Source organism: Megascapheus bottae, chromosome 25 (assembly GCF_031878675.1).
Source record: "Megascapheus bottae isolate mThoBot1 chromosome 25, mThoBot2.hap1, whole genome shotgun sequence".
Taxonomy (NCBI): Eukaryota; Metazoa; Chordata; class Mammalia; order Rodentia; family Geomyidae; genus Megascapheus; species Megascapheus bottae.
This window is the reverse complement of record NC_143533.1, coordinates 26069991-26092530: the sequence shown is the minus strand read 5'-3', so window position 1 is coordinate 26092530 and position 22540 is coordinate 26069991. Positions and strand designations below refer to the sequence as shown.

Here is a 22540-nt window from a genome sequence, read left to right as displayed (position 1 = left end):
CTAGAGGGTGAAGTCCAAGGGTGTGCATTCTCAGATCTGCTTTCTTGCATGAGGAAGCTTGAGGGTTGGTATTGAAGGCTATCCTCTGCACTTTATCTCCCTTTCCTACACTATCATTCATAAATTCCACGTGCAAACCTTCTCTTGTTCCAGCAATGCTCAAAGTTCCCCAGTCCCATTCCATCCTAGAGTGGGCAGTGGCAGATGGCTCACATTCTTTATTCAACGTTCACTTCAAATCCTGCTTGCAGACTTTCTCTCCTGTACCAGCCATTTATAACTGAGCAGCCATCTTTTCCTGTTCATTATTCTACCAATGGAAAATGAGCTCCTTAGTGCTGCTACCACTGTATGTGGCACATGCTCTAGACCTCCATGTCTCAGACTTTACAGTGCATAAACGCCCTGGAGTGTCTTGGGGGGACACAGCTTCTGCCTCTGAACTGACATGGCACTGAGGTTCTGCATCTCTGATAAGGGGACAAAGCATGCTTTGAGTATCAAGGCTTTGGGCTCTCCCAAGTTCTCATTGTTTTCTCATCATATACACAGAAAAAGCTCGAAGTAGTGCTGTGGCACACTCTAAAAAACATTTATATCATATGCGCTTTTGCCAGTACAGTTGTATATGTTGCTTTTTTAGGCATAGACTTTCTTTCGGCAGTCAGGAATTTAGTGCTGTAAGATCTCTGATCATTAACAGAAGGGGGAATGAGGCCTAGAGAGGTAAAAGTTAACTAAAGTAGCCTAGGCAGGCAGGTGCAGAGGTAGACTAAGAGTCAGGCATCCTGACCCAGAGAGGCATCCTCCTCCTCTGACTGGGCCAAGCATAGACCTGTGCAGACGGCAGGTATTAATCACCACCACAGGAGCCCAAATCTGGGAACACAGAGATATCTTATCTCTTAGTCTAGTAAAGAAGACCAGGTAGACCAGGCAAAGATTCCAGGGAACTACACACGTGGACAGGAGCAAGTCTGCTGACCTGTACCCTAGTGCTCTTCTTCACTCTGTGCCAACATACGGCTGTGTGCATCGTGTGTTGTTCCCGAGAGGAAACGGCATGCTCTAATTGATCCTCTGTGCAGCTCGGCTTTGTTTTCAAAGCATGTTCGAATTTCAAAGCCAATTTTATTTCATTCAATGGAATAGCTAACTCTTCTCTTTCAACAGTTCTCATCAAAACATCAAGTTCAACTACAAAAACATGCAGATGGATAATCCAAATCAGAATATAAGAATAATGCTTTAATTCGCTAATTATTCTCTCCTGCCAAGGTCATTAGTTCCTTTATAATTAGCCTCTCACATACACTACCAGGAACCCTAAGGACCCTAAAGTGTCAAGGTACAGGCAGAAAATTAGAGCTCCTCAGTTTAGAATTTCTACCTATTAGTTGTCTTGATTCTTCAAAATTGCTGTCTTTGAATTGGGTGCCGCTACTCATGCCTGAAACCCTTACTACTCAGAAGCCTGAGAGAGAGGAGTGCAAGGTCAGTCTGGGCAAAAAGTTCGCAAGACCCCATTTCCACCAATTAAAAAAAGACTGAGATGGCGTCTCATGGCTATCATCCCAGCCACTAAGGTAAGTATAAATGGAGGATTTACGATGCACGACTGCCTGGGCTAAAGGTGAGACATTATCTAAAAATTACCCCTCAAAGGAGCTGTAGGTGTGACTCAAGTGACGGCACCTTGCTATCAAGTACAAGGCCCCAGGTCCGACCCCCAGTATCATTAAAAAAAAGTCTTCATGTCAGCGTTTTAATTATGCACAGGACAATCTAAAGATACCGGAGGGGCTCACTCAGCTATCCCCGAGATTTCTTCCAATTCAACGAGGAGGGGCGTGGAGGGCGGTGGCTTTACCGTTCCCAGTGTCATAGTCCGCGAAGGCGAGTTCGGAGCCTTTGTTGGTGATGAGCAGCTCCCCATTCAGTGTGAAAATCATTGAGGCATCATCCAAGTTAATCATACATCCCACCACGTCTCCTGGCTGCCACGTTCGCCCAAAATACCCACTCCCCTGATGCCAGCGCTGGCCCTACAAAACAAGACTCAGTTGAAGAAACACACATCACATCCCCTTTGGTCATGGTGAAGATTCCCCTCTCTACCAAATACGTCCCAGGGAGGAGTGGTTTACCCTACAGACATACAAGACTTCACAGAGGGCAGCCCGAGTCTCATGATTCCACTCAGCGAAGATATAAACAGAATTCTCTCTGGGGAAATTTGGTAAGACACCCCTCCCCCAACATACTGTCTGCTTGGTGTCTAATGACTTAGTTGTGGAGTAGAGTTAATGAGTGGGCTTGGGTGAAAAGAGCTGATACGGATGTAATAATAGGAAGGATCTGAGTACCTAATTCTCTTTCAGAAGACAAAAAACTAAGAGACAATCACAGGGTACTGTTTAATACATGTTATTAGCCGGTGCTATAGACTAGTTACTTTTAAAATATTTATTCTTACAATTAATAATGCATAAAGACTAACAGGTGTCACCAAGTTGACTGACCAGAGTGTAAATATAAAAAAATACTTAACCAACAATTGTTCCTAAGATGGTACAAACAGTATCATCTTGGACGCAAGTTGACACAATAAATAAATGTAACTTACAGAATCAGCCAGTACTTTTTTTTTTTAATGAGCAAAAAACATTAAAACAATGTCACTTTTCTTCAATAGGTGATAGTGTAGGCTAGCCACTGTAAAGGCCCAGATCCAGACCTGCAGTGAGCAGAGAGGTTTGTGGGTGTTGCATGCACTCACCTTGCTGCCTTCAAACACAAAAGCTTGATCGTCGGCCCCGAGCTCCACGTCGGGCCGACAGCCAGGCCGGGCCCAGCCAACACGCATGTCTCCTCCAGTCACCACTTCAAACTCAAAGTACCACTTCCCAGACCGCACGGCGTAAGACCTCTCCACCCGGAAAAATCGGATCTTGTCTATGCTGACTTTTTCTACAGCTGGATCAGCTACTGAGGAGAAGATGTGGGAAGGAAGGGAGAACACAGCTTGGTTATGGAGCATTCATTACAGGACTTAGCGGACACCATCCAATGTAGTATTCTGCTGGTACCACAACAGTCACCACCACCACCACCGTGTGGTAACAATACAAAGGATGGAGGACGGCTGTGCAGTTAGCTAACCCTTAAGATCCACCCCTCAGTTTAGTCGCAGTATGAAGTCAGGGCAGAAAACCTGAGGTTCAGAGAGGTTAACTCATTTACTCAAAGTCACGGAGCTAATGAACAAAGGAGAAAAGATTTGAATTCAAGACTGACTTCAAAGTCATCCCATGAGCCCCTGTGGGCACCAACCATAAGCTAGTGACATGGCTGGTGAACTTGGAGAAGGGACCATCTGATCTGAAAGCAAGGTGATAGTCAATGTTTGTGGTTTTGTTTGTCGGTTGTGGGGCTTGAACTTCATCTAGGCCTGGGCGCTGCCCCTGAGCTCTTCAGCTCAAGGCGACCTCTCTACCACTCTTTGGAGAGTAAGAGAAGAAAGATGGCGTGGTTCTATGACCGGGTTCTCTGTAGCTACCTTACGCCTTCTCCATGGGGTTGTGTCACAGAAGCAACCATCACAGAAGCATCTGTCAATGGGAGGATACTCCAAGGAACTTTTAAAGACGCATCATTTAGAAAAAAATACCACTTCCTGTTTAAAATGAACACTGATTTAAAATTAATATTGTCCGAGAAGAGGACTTGTTTAGTCAATTGGAGCCACAATCACTCATCAATCTCAGCTCATTACCTAGCTCTTGGTCTGATGGCTCAACGTTATACCCGTAACCGACAAATGTCCGAACGGCTTCACGCAGGCTGTCCCTGTTTGACTTCTTGGTACGTTCGTCCAGTAGAGCGTATGGCACCAGACGGGGATTTCTTTTGTTCTTCAAATCCTACATGAAGCAGAGGAAAGAAAAGACGCTTCGTCCCACTCACACATTCTTGGCTGCCTAGATGGCGCTTCCCAGTCTATTAGCATCTCTCCAAGCGCCTTCATATTTAACAGTGTACACATTTGCCATTTCTACTCAGGATTAAGTGCGTATAAATGGAAAAACTGCACCAATTAAAAAAAATGTTAAAAAAAGCTTAAAAACAGATTTGAATAATGCCAGCCAGAAAATAAAACAAAGTGTCAAGACATTGATTAGAAACCTCCATTCCCAAGATGGCAGATGGGATTTACGTCACATTTCCCTATGAAAACTCAAGTCACTGAACTGAGGGCTGCTACGGCGGTGGGCTCTTTAAAAGTTTTCATGGAGAGTCCTTAAGAAAGCTGGCAGAGCCAGAGAGGGCCTATTTTTTTTTAAATCTTTTTTTTTTTTTTTTTTTTGCCAGTCCTGTGGCTTGAGCTCAGGGCCTAAGCGTTGTCCTTGGGCTTTCTCAAGGCTAGCACTCTACCACTTGAGCCACAGCACCACTTCTGGCTTTTTCTATGTATGTGGAGTGCTGAGGAATTGAACCCTGGTCTTCGTGCATGCTAGGCAAGCACTCTTACCACTAGGCCAAACTCCCAGCCCTGAGAGGGCCCATTTTTATCTTATCACAAAAGGCACATGTCCGAAGCAGAGGCCCCTTCCATCTTTAGGACTGACAGTAGAACAATTGCAGAAAAAGCCACTCAAACTAGGGTGCACAATGCTGTGTGCACTTCCTCAGTCTCCACACTTACACTTGCAGAGCTGCAAGTTTCTTGGCTTCTAGATTTGTTCGTGTTTAGAGGCTCAGGTATAAATGAACTTAGCTGGACTTCCCTGGCATTCACTCGAGTACTGGTGATTATTAAGGCAAAGTTAATACTTACAGGGAAAGGGTGAGATAGCTCGGGGGGTATCCACTGCTGTGAATCTGGGCTTTTAAGTCAGTTCCTGCTTGGGCCAGGAATTCTGCACTGGAATCCTTGGCTCAGCGAGCTGAAGTAAGGAGGCACTGGCTCCTTGGCCAGCTGCTTTGCCCTTCTCCTGGGCTGCTTTTCCTTCTTACATTTTTACTAACAGATACTTGGGACATCCCTAAAACACCACTGGCGTATGATGTTTACCTGCTCCTTACACCTTGGCCTAAGAGAGTGACACAAAAAGCCTAACTCTCTACAATGTAATCAGCGTGAGCAATATTGAGATGAAATATAGCTAGCGGGCAAAAGTGCATTTTCCTTCACAGAGGGAAAGGTAAACCTTATCCATTTCTGCAAAGTTGAAATGATGCCTGGAGTCAATGCCAATGTGACCTTTACAAATGCCATCCACTCCGTGATTCTATAAATAACCAACGCATTCCAGGGAAAGGGACGGCACGAGGGCCACCCCCACCCGCCAATCTGATACCTCTCCCCAGCAAAATGGCATGCTGGTGGATGCTCGCCTCTAACCTCTCCAGCAAGCACGAGCCAGCACTTCTCACCTGCTGAATGCCATAGGTCCATCCTTGCTTGATTCTGTCTTTTGCCCAAACATTATGTGCGTTTTCTGCAAGCTTATCCACTAAAGCTTCTTGAGGTGGGAAGAGCTTCACATCCGACAGATCCAAAGGGGCTGGTTTATAGCCATTGGACATCATGTAGCTGCACGGAAATGCAAAGGTATGTACACATTCGTGTCTGTCTGTCCATCTACCCATCCCTTCATTGCAGATAGCTCAAATCTATTTTAAGCCTATAGATAAAGCTCCTATTCAACCATTCTCTGTGGCACAGATTTCAGAGGAGACGGCTGGAGAAAACAGATGGTCAGTACACATCCATCGCTGCGCCCCGGAAAAGATGCTTTACAAATGATTCAGTATTCTGCAACGTTATCAGAAGCTCTTTCACCTCAGTTTTTATTCCACAATGCAGGAAAGTTACAACCAGGTTGACAGGGATGAGAACTTGACCTAAATGTTCTCCTGCACAGAATGGTCTCTCGGTCTTAGAATGATTGAGAACGCGAGTGAGTCTGAGCTGTTGAGATGATCTTAGCTGCTTAGCTCAAATGTCTCTAATTTGAGATAATGTGCAGCTGTGAGAGAGTGTCATCCGAACCAAGTGAGTCAAGAAGGCAGGGCTCACTGCGCTGTGACCCTGTGACCTTCAGGAGAGCAGTCGATCACACTGGGGCGGGAAAGGGAGTCCAGCTGAAACAGCCTCAGGATCACTTCCTGCCAGGCTGGTTCAGACCCGAATGGCTACACCAGGGCTCACTCTACAGACACTGCTGGGCAGGATGAACAGTGTTTGTGGTGAGCCTAAGACACTGCCCTGCTCATCTTTCTCAGGACACTTGCCCTTGGGCAGAATCAACGCACATGGAGGGGCATCCACCCCAGTCTCAGCCAGACGCCTCACGGCTCCAGGAGTGCTGTGTGAGGATGGGGAAGGTGCACCTCCTGGCTCTCAAGCAGTGGCACCTTCGTGTGGCTGAGTCCACACACGAGGCTTGGTGTGCAAGGAGCCCAGTGCTCACGCTAGGAGGCATTTGAATCTGTGAGACGGTGCAACCCTGTCTCCATGCGATAGTGGGAGGGACAGCAGGACACACACAGATCTAGGGACCAAATGGCATCTTGGCAGAGACACACACCAATTCCTGCACGAGATTCAGGTTTGGCCCAGTGCCAGAGGAGTGAATCTTTGCTGTCACTGTGAACAGTTTCCAAACTCCTATGCCACAGGCTGTTCTCAGATATCACAGGCGGTACAGCTACCTGCAATCTCCACACCTACAGCTCAAAACTAACAGAGCATTCTGTGGTCTAAGTAGAACAAAGAAAAAAGAGAGAGACCTTGAAATCCTTTTTTCAGCAGGCTCCGACCTGAGTGTTTCACTGTCTCCTAAGCAGGGAGGGACTATCAGGAGCTGGCATTAGCCACTACTGAGGCTGTTAACTGCTTGTACAGAGGAATTCCCACCCTCTGGGCTCACAGATACAGCCGGAAGCACTGAAGCTCTGACCCATTAGGAAATCCACCTACTTTTTGGGCAGTTTCACCTTCTTGAGCTCCTCCTCAGCAGCGGGGTTTACATGAGCAATGTGACATCCGAGGGCCAGGAGCGTTCTGTGACACAACAGAGGAAGAAGACTACGGTCACTTCTGATACAAAGGACAGCAAGAGCCTAATGCATATTTGAGCTGATAAAAACGGACAACAGCCATTCCCTTACACTGGTGGCTCGCACACGTTTCCTGCACGCAGTGTCCAGACATGAAGCGTCTACGGCCATACTATTGAGGCATCATAATGGAAGGAAAGAGTAGCCACAGACAAGATGTGAACCAATGAGCTTGGCTGTACAATAATAAATTTCTCTCTCATACAAATAGGACATAACCAATGAGCTTGGATTTGCTATAAACAAGTTCTATTCTATACAAATAGGTGGCTGCTCTGATCACTGCAGGGGCCATAATTTGCCAGCTTCTGATTTAGATGACAGTGAGCAAAGGACACAAAAGGGAAGCTGTAAACTGCTGCCTTTAGAGATACCTTCTAGTTGATAAATTCGCTCTGAATTACATCTGACTTCTAATTTCAGAAGACAAATAGAATCCTAATATCAAATCCATTAGCGTTGTGATGTCTGTGTGATGCTCTGATGTATGTTTGACACTACTACATACAATGCAAGCATCACCAGTACTGAGGATATCCCACCACAGGTGAGCCTTCAAGACGAACTCCTCAGAGCATTATCACATCCACCAAGCAATGTCAGAGTATTTTGCATTGCACAGAAATAGAACTGACAACATATACAAAAGGAATTCAAGCTGGGTATGGTGGCTCATACCTGTAATCCTAGCTACTCAAGAAGCTGAGATCTGGGGATCCTGGTTCAAAGCCAGCCCAGGCACTAAAGATTGTGAGACTTTTATTTTTAATCTCCAATTAACCATTAGAAAACTGGAAGTGGCACTGTGGCTCAAAAGGTAAGGTGGTAGCCCTGAGTTGAAGTGCTCAGGGACAGACAGTGCCCAGGCCCAGAGTTCAAACCCCACGACTGGAAAAAAAAAAAGGAATTCAAAATGGGAGACACCAACTTGGGCTAGAAAAGTTAAGGTCTTAGGCAAGATCAAAGGTGAGATCATGAAGAAGCTCCAAGTTGTTTTAAAATAGAATTTTAGTGAATCAGACAAGTTTTTCTATTGGTTTACAAATGCCTTATCTTTTTTTTTCCTGATTGATTTCATATAAACTACAAGACACACTTGACCCTTTGATTCTGTTCTTTTATTCAGCCCCTTATACCTTTTCCACATTCCCAGAAAATGGTCTCCGAAGAACTATATACACTAAATAACAACGGTGGTTGAGTTCACTATGCAAAATCCTCTTGTGACATGAAATTATCAGTCTGTTTTCATGGGAGAGAGACACACCTTTGAAGGTTGGTCTAAAAACATTAAATGATGGACTCATTGTTCAAACTTCAAATCAATTAAGTACTCACTTTAAGGTTTCAGTTGACATTTGTAGATTGTAGTTCTTCTCAGTTTCAGGGAGCTTTGAAAACTCCACAAGGCAGGGGTGTTGTCTTTTATTGTCATCCCGTATCTAGGTGACAATGTAAGAAAGAATGTAATTTACATTTGACAGCTGGCACTGCACTGGGAAACAGAAATGCGCTCCCATGGGTCATGGTCCAGGAAATTCATAGTAGGCAAGAGACAGTAATGTGCTGATAGGTGAGCAGACGATCTTGTCTCCAGCACATGACACATGGGCCCAAGCGGCCAAGGGCTTCTGCGTGTGGATTTATTTCTAGGCACGTGCCTGCATTTAGGACATACTTTCTGGAAAGTCACTTTATAGGTGGCAGTCTGGCTTCTGTTTGCTCAAAACTCATGTCACCTTCACGTTATTGAAAGGTGGCACTTTTTCGTATGTGAAAAATTACAAAATTCTGACCAGAGTCTACTGGAAATGCAGACACAAATGAAAATGTGAACCAAATTCGTGTCTTTACATTTTTAGTAGCCACATTAGAAAAGAAAAAGAATAGGTGCAATTAATGTCAGAAGTGTATTTTACTTATTAGTTTAACAAAAAGCCAGATGAGTGTTCTTACAAGATATTTTATATTACTTCTCTTCATACTAAGTCTTTAGGCTCCTGTGTGAATTTCATATTCTCATATCTCAATGCAGATTAGCTACTTTTCAAGTGCTTAGTAGCCACATGTGGCTCATGTTATTGCGTTGAATGATGAGATTAACATGAACTTATCCACCCAATATTTGTTGGAACCGTAGTGGTCAGTTAGGAGATCAATAACGAGTACAGATAGTCAACCTTATGAAATCAACTGTCCAATGAGGTAGGAAGCAGTGGTAAAATACTTGTAGGATTACATCTAAAATCACAATTGCGCTATGTCTTCTAAAGGAAGAGGCCTGTGGTGTTACAAGATCACTTGGTAGATAGGTGGTTATGGAGGAGGAGAACGTTTTGTGTGGCTACACAACTGTCAGGGTACAAGCAGTAACTCAGAGGACTATGTATCACCTGAGAGCGCAGAGTCAAAGGAAGCCGCAGAACTCACCTCTTTCCATCTTTAGACATGACCTTATACAAATCACAAAGTCAATTTACATTTTCTCTGAAAAATGCCTTCTAGTGAGAGATTATCTAACCTCCCTTCAGTGTCCATTCATCTTAATGATGTATCTGAAAGCCATGTTCAACAATTTCTGATTCAAGACAATGAATCGGTGGGTTATTATCACCTGTGCAAAGACCATGGCTTTTTCTGAATGGGAGAAGTTGAGATGTGATTCTTAGAGGGTGGGCTGGAAAACTAACCCCATATTTCCCCAATAAACAGCCAGAACTTGAGGTGGGATGGGAGGTGGACTTTGACTTCTGTGAAGGGCTGGGCTCTTCTGGGCTCTTGGCAACAGACAGACAAAAACAGGTTGTTTCTGAAAATCACGAAAGCTGGAGAGGGGAGTGGCTTGGAAGCTGGCAGAGCTCTTATACTCATCTGCGCTAAAAGAACCATTCGGGAAACCCGACCCTCCAGTCCTCCACCATGCTCTGGTCACTGAAATACATACTTTGCCAAAAGTCCAGCCGAGTTCTATTTTATTCATTCCCCAAAGTTCATGGATGTTTTCGGCTAGTCTGTCTCGGATCTTCTCTAGGTGAGGTGGTAAAACAACCTGAAGGAAAAGGAGAAAGCGGAAAGCAGAATCAATTATGTCAAAATCTACTGTCAAGTCCATGGGGGTCAGGCGCTCCATTTAAATTCACTTGTCCTTCAGCAAGGAGGGGCTGCACCACCCACACTTGTCCCACCTCCTGCCTCCTGCCCCAGCTCCCACAGTCTCTGGCCATGCCTTCCCTACGATGTCTGTGCTACATGTTTTTCCAGGTGAAGCATTCCCCCTGCCCCTGCCCCCTCAACTTTACTTTGTTACTGTTATGCTGCACAGGAGTAAGAAGCAAACTCACGAACACTTGTTCACAGATGAATACAACAAGGTCACATGAATGCAAGGAAAGACACACCAGAAACATTCTGCGTGATGAGGGAGGTCTCACTCACATAAACTGTTAACCCAGCTCCCTTGGTGGCAGGGTCCTTCCTTACTTTCCCTGACACCTGCAATACGGTGGGAGCTCCTACAGGACTCTGTGAGTGGATGTCTCTCAAAAGACAACACTACGTTTCCTCCCTATGATCCTAACTTTTCAGTTTTATTTTCCACCCTGCTCCTGCATGTTTCTCCCTCCTTGAAGGTCCAGCCACACAAACACTCACCTGTCCCTACTTTGTTTCCTATGACCCTACTGCACCCCATATGTCCCACCCCACTTAAGCCCATTAAGGGCCCTGACTGAGCTAAATTTGTCTACCAACTCCTAGAAGCACACTAGCAGGGTACCGTTTGCACAAGTATTTGTGCAAACTGCTTAGTTAGCATTTATCAACTTGGTCTTTAAAGAAATAACATATTTGCTTCTCATATCTTCAGCTTGGATTTTAGTGCTGGATTTTTGGTGCTGAAAGCTTTCTTCCCTATTGTTCATGGAATACCATGCCTTGTATAGCACCAGCACTCAGTATGTTTACTGGGAGACAAATCTCTAACCAACTCAATCGATATATGAATTGGAAGGACAAAGAATAATAGCTGTTTATATTACATGATTCTGCAGAACACTTGGTAAGAACAGCTCAAAGACAACAGAGACATGGGAGTTTACCCCATCACTCCCTCGGTGTGGCTTGCATTTCTCGCTGTTTGAGCCTACCTGACTGGTATCTACCGGACAGGGGATGAAAGAGGCCTGGGAGAGGAACTGTGTGGTACCCAAGAGGTCTCGAACGCCATCAGTATCACGTTTGTACTCTTTCACAGACTCCAATCTCATCTTCTCTTTTGGAAGTAAGGCTTCATAGCACGGGGCATAGCCAGTGGGAGGAAGAAACTTAAATTCTCCGTGACGGCCACCCATCAGGAAACGTACTCTGTCATTTGAAGAGACCAGAAATAGAGACGTGAAAATATGGCCAAACTGAAATAAATGGTCATTAGAGATGAGTCCTCACTCTCACTCCCCAAGTCATTAGGTCAGAAAGTGACTGAATTAGATCCACCAGGGTAGATATCCTTAGATGCACAAGAAGCAGTAGAGAGAGAACCGAGAGTCCCAGTACCACACACAGATGCTCACATCAGCTATGCTCTCAAAGATTTACTCATGCACATCACCGAGATTCTCTGTCCTAGTACTATCGATATTAAAACATTGCAAAGTGCAGTAATGATAATCACACGGAGTCAAGAACATGCTGAAACACCAGAACTTCATGTGTCCTTGAGGGAAATTACTCACGTATAAAAAGAAAAAAGCATACTGTAATTATAAAGAACAAAGGATATTCTATTAATATGATCAGAAATGGCACACTCCAGAGGCTGTGACTCCCGGAAGTGGCCACGGGGGAGTTCAGGGGTGGTGGCTGCAGTGGCGTGTGTGCTCACCAAGACGCTCGTGTCACCACCACCCACCTCTGTTAACCCCAGCTGTCCCCATTATGACTTTCGAGGCAGGGGAAAGGCTCCCTGAGACTCCAAGAAATGGCACAGGCACTGACTAATATCATACCAAAGTACTCCCATGTCTTGTCCGTCCCTGTCTGTCCATCCATCCACCCACCCATCCATATGTTAGGTTAAAGTTAAACTCTGAAGTTTCACCAGTAAAGACGAGAAAGCAAGAGAGAGCTAGTTCAAAATGATACTACTTGTGAGTCGACACTTATAACAACAAATGGAGTGTTCACAAATCATCTGCAACCATATTATAGTGACTAGAAGCTGGGCATGGTAGTTCACTCCCGTAATCCTTGTGAGGTGGTTTGTGAGCAGCTCAGGCAAGACCTTGTCTCAAAACAAGTCAGGTGTTTGGGCAACATGCCTTTGGTCCCAGCTGCATGAAAGGTAGAGGCAGGGGGATTTTGATCCACGGCTAGCTTGGGCAGAAGCACAAGACCCTGAAACGCCAACTAAAAGCAAAAAGGACTATGGGCTGTGGCTCAAGTAGTAGAATATATGTCCAGCAAGCTCAAAGACCTGATCCAATCCCTAACACTGCTACCAAAAAACAAACACAAACATCAAAACAAACCCACAAGGTGATCAGAAAATATGATCACTCTTTCAAGTAATTAAAACATGGCGGGCCGGGAGCATGACCTGACCTAGTGGTAGAGCACTTACCTAGCACGCACAATGCCCTGGGTTTGATTCCTGGAATCACAGACACAGAAAAGCTGGAAGTGGCACTGTGGCTCAAGTGGCAGTGTGCCAGCCTTGCACAAAAAGTGTCCAAGGACAGTGCTCAGGCCCTGAGTTGAAGCCTCAGGAATGGCAAGCAAACAAACAAAAAATGTGGCAAGATGGGCAGCCTGCAGGGGGGACACACAGGATCTGAAGGTGGACAGCAGCCTTACGCAGGACACCCAGGGTGTGCAGGTAGACAGAGACCTCACACAGGACATACAGGGCAGCACATAACTTGGTCCATTCCTTTGCTCTTGCCATCAACAAGCATTTGCTTATCCAAACAATCGCATTTGTTTTTGTATACAAGAAACATGGAAACAGTCACAGGGAGACAAGAATGAACTGGGCCCAGATGACCAAGGGTCAGCTTTGTTTTGGAGCTATAGGAATTGTGTGTGTGTGTGTGTGTGTGTGTGTGTGTGTGTGTGGAGAGAGATCAGCAAAGCGATCACAGAAGACTATTCCTAGTAGGTCTTTCTTCCTTTAACTGGAACATTCTAGAAACACAGCCTTGCAAAGAAGGTTCAGTGTTGGCTACGTAAGTGTGATTGTGGAAAACCCCTAATTATGAAACTGGAAAATAAAAATCTCTCCAAGTGAGAAATGTTAAGTGCTTTGTTTTTCCCTTCCCAATAGGAATGCTTTGTCCAAACAGTATTTTTTTTAATAAAATGCTGTTTTAAAATTAGAGAATGTACATGAGGCCTCCCACTTACTCCTGTAAAAATTTTAAACACCAATGGCCCCTTCCCGCAGTGTGCCCACCCTAAGAGTTAGGCAACAGGGCATCATCTACACTTACTAAGGACAGGAAGGACATTCACAAGGACATTAAAATGAAATCGAGTCGTTAGCCTGCATGTTATGGATTTAGTGAGCCTTCAGGAAATAATGACCAACCCTTGGGATTACCTGCTGAGAACCTCCCAGACTCATGCACAACATAGAGGACGGCGTGACTGACATGCTGCAACCTTAGGATACGACTGGATCACTTCAAGCAAAGAATTACTGTGGGAAGATTTCTGGCATTCTCTTCTCATGCAAGTGTGTTCTGTTACTAATGTTTGATTCCAGAAACAGCTATGGACTTCTAGATGGACTTACTCATTCATCTGTGCTCTTTCTTGCCAGTTGGGCTTAGTTTAGGTACTTCCTTAACACTAAAAAAATCTGTGGGGAAGGTAACAAATCAAGACAGGTAGAGTGTCATGTCTTATTTAAAGAGAACAATGCTTCCTGCAATTATATTTTGTTATTAAAATGAGAGCAGTAATTTGGTTATAAATTTCCTCTCCTCTCACAGGCACAAAAGCTGTAAAATGAAAAATTAACTCTGGCAGAAGTCAGTGTTTACTGCTCACTGAAGCATTTGTCTTCAAACACGATTTCGTCGTGCTTCACTGGGTGGAAGACAAGGCTGTGCACTTGTTCCCAAGTCCTGCTGGGGGTGGGATGGATGGGCCTGGGCAGAGGCTCCCCTCCAGCTCTGCTGCTTCTCTCCAGGCAGGGACAGCCTGCCAGCCCGCGGATGGGACTCAACACACAGCAGCGGTCACCAGAATTGTGGGTTTCCTCCTGACTGCCTTGGTAGATGCAAACCTATTTATTTCAAAAGAAATTACTAGGTATAAAACGTACATTTGAGGTAAATATTTAAGAGAAGGAAATAAAATGCTAGGAACCCACTTTAATTATTGGAGTATGATACAGCACTTGATCATAGACAAAAGGCGAAGAGGAGACTGGTACCTGGCATTCAAGTTGACTGAATTTCGCAAGGAGCCAAAAGGCAGATCCGTGAATCTACGACTCAGAGGCCAAATTATCTTGGCATTCTAAATATAGGTGCTAGACCTGCTGTGCAGACTATACCAAAAAATAGTTCCAGCAGCCTTGCCCACCAACCACGGCACCCAGACAGGGAAGGGTGTTTGGAGAAAGGGTGCCTTCTCCACCTGGGATGTCTCCTGAGGAGGTGCCAGGGTACTCAGAATAAAGATGGGTCCCTGCAATTTAGAAAAGGGTACATTTTCCTGGTGAGAGACAAAAGACCAAAGAAAAGGAACTACGTGGCAACAAATATCCCTTCTACTAAATGTAGGGCCAGATGCTGCCCCCTGGAAGGCCAGACAAGATCTCACAAAAGGTTCTGCTTTTTGGAAGACAAATAGAAGGCTCAGTAGGGGAGGTGAGCTGTGTGATTGGGACCCAGGGAGCAGCTAGCAGGACTGGGAAAGGCTGTGCCAAAAGGCACAGAAGAACCCCTGAAGACAAAGACAACAATAACAACTGCCACAAACTGCCCAGGTCCAGAAGAACACTGCACCAACTCTACAAGGCCTGCCTGTCTGTCAGCCAAGCCTCCTGACTGAACTCCGGAGCTCCAGGGAAGGGCTGGGGCAGAGACAGAAGTCGAGAAGAGAAACTGGCCACACACTGCAGCCTGAGTTGGGCAAGGGCTCCAACCTTAGTGGATATGACTACATTTTATAATCAAATAGGTGGAACTTTCAAATTACTGACAAGGTTGTTTCTCATGAAGGAGCAGTAGAAGCTACTGAACCTATTCAACAACTCAGAAGCCTAAGGCATGGATATATGGGGGCACAAAGAGAAACAGCAAAGGAACTATCTTGTCTATTTCTCTTAACATACACTTTACCAGACCCCTCGTATTTATCCTGTAAGCCCTTCTCCTCCTTTACAAATACAACTGTACAATGAGCCTGTGCAATTCTCTTCTCTGGATATCCCCTTCCTTCTTGACATCCACTGCATTTCCTAGCTTCTAACAAATGGCAAATTCAAAATAAAGAGAATTTAAGAATTAGTTCGGCTTTATTTCCCCCCCTTTCTTCTGTGTTTGTGGGGTTTGCTAAGGCAGGTATTCTTCTTTTTGAGCCAGGCCCCTAGCACTTATTGCTTTTCTTTTCTTTTCAGATAGGGTCTTGCATTTTTGCCCTTCCTCCATCTACTTTTTAAGCCTAAGATGACAAACGTGAGTCACTGCACCTGGCCAGAATTAGTTGCTCAGGATCCTCAGCCATTTTGCACCTGCATCAATGGATTTTAAAAATCAACTTGCTCTCTTCTGTGGAAACATGCGTGCCAGCCCCTGAGGGTCCTCCTCTAAGTCAGATGTTTCACACTAGAAGATTGGTTTTCTCAGCAAGTGTTTACCATAAATGTCATTGGCCTTGGATTCTTTTGCTTCCCAGAGTAACAAGTGTTTCAGCCATGGCCCCAGGAGGAGACTAAGAAGCATAGGAGCCTGAAAATGTGTAGTTTATTTACTTGGCTCATTTCGAAAATAAATTCTGTTAATATTTTAATTTCATCGTTTGAGTTTTGTGCATTTTTGCTTGCTAATTTGTAGAAAGGGCTGTGAATACCCAGATTCATAAGATTGATCCATGAATTAAAAAATAGTAAAAGGCATAATTTTGCTGTGCTTAGCATAGGCGACTAGTTTCCTTTCCTTGGGCTATGCTGTTATCATCTGTAGATCGCTAGCAGACGTGGAGTCACTTCAGTCTTAGAAGAGGTCTCCTTATGCTCAGTGGCCACTGAAGACTCCAGAAATGACAAGGTGTCAACTGCTGAGAGAGGTACAAGCTTTGTTGACCAGTCTTTAATAAGCCACTGACTCACCATTACATGCTTAGTCTGTATCTCTAAGACTGAAGAGCAACCTGAGGTATAGACCCTTCCAAATTTTTTATTGCTCACTGGCCAGCACTGATGAAAGCCTGGGGCAATCCAGCCAGCTCCATCTTGCTCTCTATACAAGTATATTTATTTTAGCAATAATTTCTACAGCATTAACCACAGCAAAGCTGCTGGGTACCTGAACACTAGCCAACACTAGTGTATACCAATAGAAAATAAGCAGAAACCCAAAATATCAAGAGCTTTAGGGGATATGGTTGCTCTGTAAATTAGAAGGGGCTGGTAATAGTTATGTAAGATGATTAAATTGGTCTATGGGAATTTATAGCTGTAATATATTCTCTAGAAAATGTCTTCTTTTTTTTTTCTTCAAAACATAAAGTGGCACCCAAGTCCTGGCTTTCCCCACGATCTCCTTGTGGTAAATGCTCTGGTGCCATTTACTGATGATGGATGGGGATGATTCCTTTTTTATTTTTAATAAGGGTTTCTTGGCATCTGAGCCTCTTTGGTGGGTGCCAAGGTGTCTGTGTCTCGTGTCCACTTTGGTTCCATAAGGAACAGAGCTATCACCCTCAGGACGCTGCAGGGAAGAAAACTCCAGTGGCACTCACGACAGCTAGGCAGGAGGGCAAACGCTGACCTACAGTCTAGTGAGTAATTACTCTTGCTGACTCTGGCTCACACCTGGTATCCTAGCTACATGGGTAGTTAGTGGAGATCAGGAGGGTTGGCCTTTGAGACCAGCCTGAGCAAAATGTTTCAGACTCCATCTCAACCAATAGTTGGATGCAGAGGTGTTCAGCTTTTATCCCCATGACATGGGAGGCTAAGATCAGGAGACTGCATCCTAGGCCTGCCCAGGCAAAAAAGTACGCAAGTCTCCGTCTCAACTGTAGCTGGGTTTGGTCGTGTGTGCATGTCATACTAACTATGGCATGAAACGTCAATAGGAGGACTGGAGTCCTATCTAAAAAATACCAGAACAAAAAGGGCTGGCTCAAGTGGCTCTAAAGAGCATCTTATCTGCCCAGCAAGTTTGAGGTCCTGAATTCCAACTCTAGTGCTGTTTAGGAAAACAAACAAACACAAAACAGGAAAACAGTGAGAGTAGTAAGAGTTAGGAAGGGCTCAATCAGTTGGATCTTCCCATACATTGCTTTAAACGACATTACAAGTCCACGTTCTTTACCTGAGATCTTCAGACTTCGGAACTATTTAGAGTTGAAAAAAGAAGGAACAAGTTGGATATACATACACTAGGCAGAACCCAAAGCCAGATAAGGGCCAATATTCTACAACACACAGACACATTTCTCTGCAATTAAACATACAAATAGTAAGAAGCAGGATCAATGGCAGACTGAAAGTTTTATTTCTGTTGGTGACAGATTTGCTATAAAATGAGTTATGAAGGAATCTCTAGTTTTTAGAGCTTCTTAGATGGTTCAGTTGTTAATAATAAATTCTGAAGGTTCAGATGCTTTTTCCCATAATCAGGTTGGCCACATAATCATTAACTGAGACTTTAAAAAGTTTAGCATATACTTCTGACTATAAATGCAGATGAGAAGTTAGATGCAGGAATGTTTGTGGTAATTTTATTTACAACTACAGAAATGGAATTTGAATGGTTTATTTATGGAGCAACCAAATAAAGGGACATAATTTGGTCCTAAAACGTCATTTCAAAGATCCCTAAGGACTCAGGAAAAGACTAGTAATTTATTGCTGAATCCAAAATGACATAAAGCTTCATACTCACTATGACTGCAATTTAAAAAGAATGGACATATTTATGTGAACAAGGACAAGAAGAAAATACACCAAAATTGTAATAGCAATTATTGCTAAGCACCACAATCAAAAGTGATTTTTTAAACTACTTAAATCTTTGAAGATTTTTCTTTTTTAAAATGAATATGTAATACTCTTCTCTACTACATACTATATCTGAGCATAACAGGACCCTGCAGGCAGTAGCTGTTCAACCAATGCATGAGCAAACAGTCTGGTTGTCACACACCATTACTTTCCAGAGTGATCTGGCTCATGAGCTTGAAGTCCTGATGGAACGGACACGGGAGGCATGGTTACTCCCTAGGAACCACAGCGGTAACTTACTTAACGCCAGCCGAGAAGCTCATCACAGGAAAGAAAAGTCCATCTGTGTTGAAGTTCTCGAACATCCCCTGCACTGGCTGCCCGTTGATGCGGAAAGAGATGCTGGGCACGCCAAGGTCCAGGCAGCAGCTCACCACATCGTCCGACTCCAGCAGGTGTTGGTTGGTGGAGGCTACTGCTCTGGGTATCCGGCCTGGTGGGCAGAGCACAGGAAGAAGGCTGTAGGACCACAGGGGGAAGGTGGGGAGGTAAGCTGGGTACACAAGAGGCTAGGAGAGGCCAACATACTTGAAACACAGCTCTGTGATATAAGCATTCAGAAACTATTTTCTAAGTTGAAGAGAAGCCAGATATCACACCTGACGGAGAAACTGCTTTTGCTGGGTGAAGCTCACTGAAGGCAGGGGTACATGTGTCTGTTTAACCACAGTACCCCCAAACCTTGCTGTCTTCTACATCCTCAAAAACATACAGCCAGGCCAGTGTGGTGGCACATGGCAGCAATTCCAGTACTTGAGAAGGCGAGACAAGATGGGGATCTGAGAGCTAGCCTGGCTACTTACTGAGACTCTCTCCCAAAAAATAGAGGGCAGGGGACATAGCTCAGTGGTACAGAACTTGACCAAAGCCCTGGTTTGTTTCTTGACATTACAAGGGGAAAAAAAGATGTGGCCATTTTAGCCCCGCCAGAGAAGCCACAAAGAACAGAAGGGCTGTCAGACATCACTTGGCAGCCTGATCTGCTCATTTGTTTTCAAGAACTTTAATTTCAGATTAGCAGGGTTACACAGGTACAAGATATCTTATTTCTTGATTGCAAAACATAGGTTCCTTACAAATGTACATAATTGACATAGAGAAGTATAAAAAAAGAAAAAAGGCCACAAAATGTTTCTAGTAAAGTACATATATAATATATATATATATATATATATGCACACACAGATTTTTAGCCAAACTGGGATATGCAGGTTTTATAAATTTTCCTACTAAAATATCAAACATTTCTCTCTATTATATTCATTGAAGTTAGATTTTAATGGCTTCATAACATGCCACGAAAAAGTAATTAAAATTTTTTTCGCTTGATGGTTATGAGAGCTATTTGCCAATTGTATACATGTATCTTTGTAACAGTTCTAATCTCAACCTAAAACTGCTCATTGTTACCAAAGGCTAATGCTATTCTAGTAATAGACTCCAAACCAAGTAGTGAACTAAAGAATCAAAAGTATCATATTCTTAGTTAAAACAAACCTAAACAGAGGCCCAAGTTCTTGTTTTTAAGTAGCCCATAGCCTAGAGGAGAATGAACAACCAAGCAAATAAAAAAAACATATAAAACCCTGGAATGAAGGTACACAGGGTTGTTTCCTAGAAGGAGAGAAGGTGCCATGTCAGCCTGGGAATTCAGAACAAATGGAGACCAGGAGAATAAAAGGTAAAGTAGACAAGAGCAAAGCAATGCACATCACATTTGCCAGGGGCAGAGTTTGTCAAGGATGGGATGTGAGATCCATGATCCCTGGATGGGGGTCCTGGGAGGGCAGTACAGTCAGAACTGGGGACATCTGTAGAGAAGGATCACCGCGGCGTAGACCGTGCTAGAACGTGCTCGAGGCACCCTGACTGATTTGTCAGGGGTGACCTCAGAGTCCATGTTTGTCACTTCAGTACCTCCCTTTGCTGCAGAGGAGAAACACGTTCCTCACTGTGGGACCCACAGTAATATTATTAAAACAACAAGAGTCAGACTTGAACAAGATGTAGGTTTGCCGTCTTTCTAATTTATTTATTTAAGGAGACTGATTCTTCCCACCTCATAGTATAGAATTCAGGTGTGCTAAGTCCCCGAAACCTTTCTTCTATGAAAGGATGAGAAAATAAAATGAGAGTAACATGAGGATGAGAGAAAAAAATGTCCAAAAAAGCAGGCAAATACTGCCGCAAATCGAGCTTAGCCTCTCCCGTATTTATTCATGAAATTGCAACCATTCTACATAAGAAGGATTTCACCAATGCGGAGACTGAGCTCAGGTCAAGCGATTTGCTTCGGACCAAGTAGCTAGAGAGTAGTGCCGTACAACCTACTGCTCTTCCGCCCAACAGTCTAAGACTCATACATCTCTACGTTCCAACCCAAAGTAACGTCTTCAGCTTGAGGAAGGTGAGACTCGGTGCTTTTGGGGAAGAGATGAGAGGCTGAGCCCCTGGCCGGCACTCACCTGACCAAAGGTGAAGGCCGTCGAAGCCGTAGGAATACAAGTCATCGCCGACACCGTTGCCTCCCCACCCTTCTCCTCCTCCTGGGTACGGGGCATAGCCTGGAGACGAGGCCCAGCCTACCCGCAGGTGTGTGGGCTCCGCTGTCAGGAAGGGGTCTACCTGGTCGATAATGAGCTCAAAGTACCACTTCTTATACTGGGCTGAGCCCTCAGCGACTCCCAGGAAGATGTTTGGCCGGATACTGAAATTAAATTCCAGACAAATGTCATCCAGAGATAATGAAGAATTGGAAAACACAAGTTGGACCAGACCCTACAGAAGGCACTGGCCCAACCAGACCTAGGGCAAGAATGATGTTATCTTTTAGCTAATACGTTCATTAAGTCGTTAAATACTTGCCGTTCTTTATATCTGGTTCAAGGGGAACAGTTCTGGAGTCTGAGCTTAGGGTCTCACGCTTGCTAGGCAGGCGCTCCAGCACTGGAGTCATGCTTCCAGCCCTGTTTTGCTTCAACTTGTTCTTCAGATGAGGTCCCATGCTTTTTTTCCCCTGGGGTTGTCCTTGAACTGAGACCCCCTCACCTATAGCCTGATGAGAACAGCCATATCTGGCCTTGCTTAGGAGTTTGTAATAGAAGCTCAACCTCAAATGGCAGTAATAGCAGGAGTGGGAAAGGGGAAAGGAAAGGATATTGAACAACAAAGACCAAGTATGCTGAATACTTTGGGATTATCACAATGGACTTGTACGTTCCCAGTGATGTCTTCTTACATTGTGACTGCTTAGCTTTACTGGTGGCTCACTCCTGTAATCCTAGCTGGGAGGCAAAGAACAGGAGGATTGCGGTTCCAGGACAGCTCTGGCAGAGACATTCGTGCAATGTCTGCTGAACTCATGGCTGGTTGCAGTGACATGCAGCTGTCACGGGAGGCTGAGACTGAGAGGACTATGATGCCAGCCCAGCCCTGAGTCTACATCTCTACAGAGGGGAAGCTGGAGACAGTGGTATCCACCTGTGGCCCCAGCAGAAAGCCTCAAGTGTGGGGATCTCATCCCAGATGCAGGCCAGAGAGGGAAGTGGGGTCCTGTCCTTCAAATGACCAGCATAAAGTAGAGGCATGGTCAGTGGTATGACAGCCTATCAAGTATCAACACAAGCTCTAAAACACAACCAACAAAGCCCACACACAAGAGTCATGATGGGAATCGTACTCTTAGAGCCGGGCTCTTCCTGGCTGGCATGATCTCCTGTTTGTGATGGGCTGACTGGAGAGGAAGGTCTGGGTGCCTCTGTGGGCTGCCCCACACTTCAGGGGGTGATCTCTGCCCTACTACTACAGCTAGAATTGCAGACTAGGTGCTAAGAAGAAGACAACCTCCGGGGTCAGGCATGGCGAGTTCACAGGCTCCTGAGTGGTCATGTGCACACCGGCAGGCATGTCCTTCAGGGCCCAGGCTCTCCAACCTGGCTCACAGAGGTGGCAGGTGGGTAAATAAAAGCCCCTGTGCCAGAGGATACAAACAACCACAAGATCAACTTGTGACGCTCATTCTATCGCAAGATTTCGGAAAGGAAACTGCTATGGCAAAATAGGAATACATGATGTCGAGATTACAGGGTAGGCAGCCATGTTCAAGACAAAACACCACTTTACACCAGCTTCTCAGTCCTGAGATGGCACACAGACTCACTGCTCAGCCACTTGGCG

General features: G+C 44.7%; 1 protein-coding gene across 1 annotated transcript in view; it reads right to left on the bottom strand.

Moving 5' to 3' along the window:
- Positions 1-22540, bottom strand: part of Ryr3 (ryanodine receptor 3) — a 295306-nt gene that overhangs the window by 142096 nt on the left and 130670 nt on the right. The window contains exons 20-29 of the mRNA XM_090357798.1: positions 20830-21071; positions 18605-18797; positions 11271-11487; positions 10070-10174; positions 8464-8567; positions 6986-7069; positions 5437-5596; positions 3776-3923; positions 2780-2988; positions 1871-2045 (exon numbers count right to left, since the gene is read on the bottom strand). Of these exons, the coding sequence (XP_090213924.1) occupies positions 1871-2045; positions 2780-2988; positions 3776-3923; positions 5437-5596; positions 6986-7069; positions 8464-8567; positions 10070-10174; positions 11271-11487; positions 18605-18797; positions 20830-21071 (1637 nt within the window). The remainder of the gene's footprint in view (positions 1-1870; positions 2046-2779; positions 2989-3775; positions 3924-5436; positions 5597-6985; positions 7070-8463; positions 8568-10069; positions 10175-11270; positions 11488-18604; positions 18798-20829; positions 21072-22540) is intronic.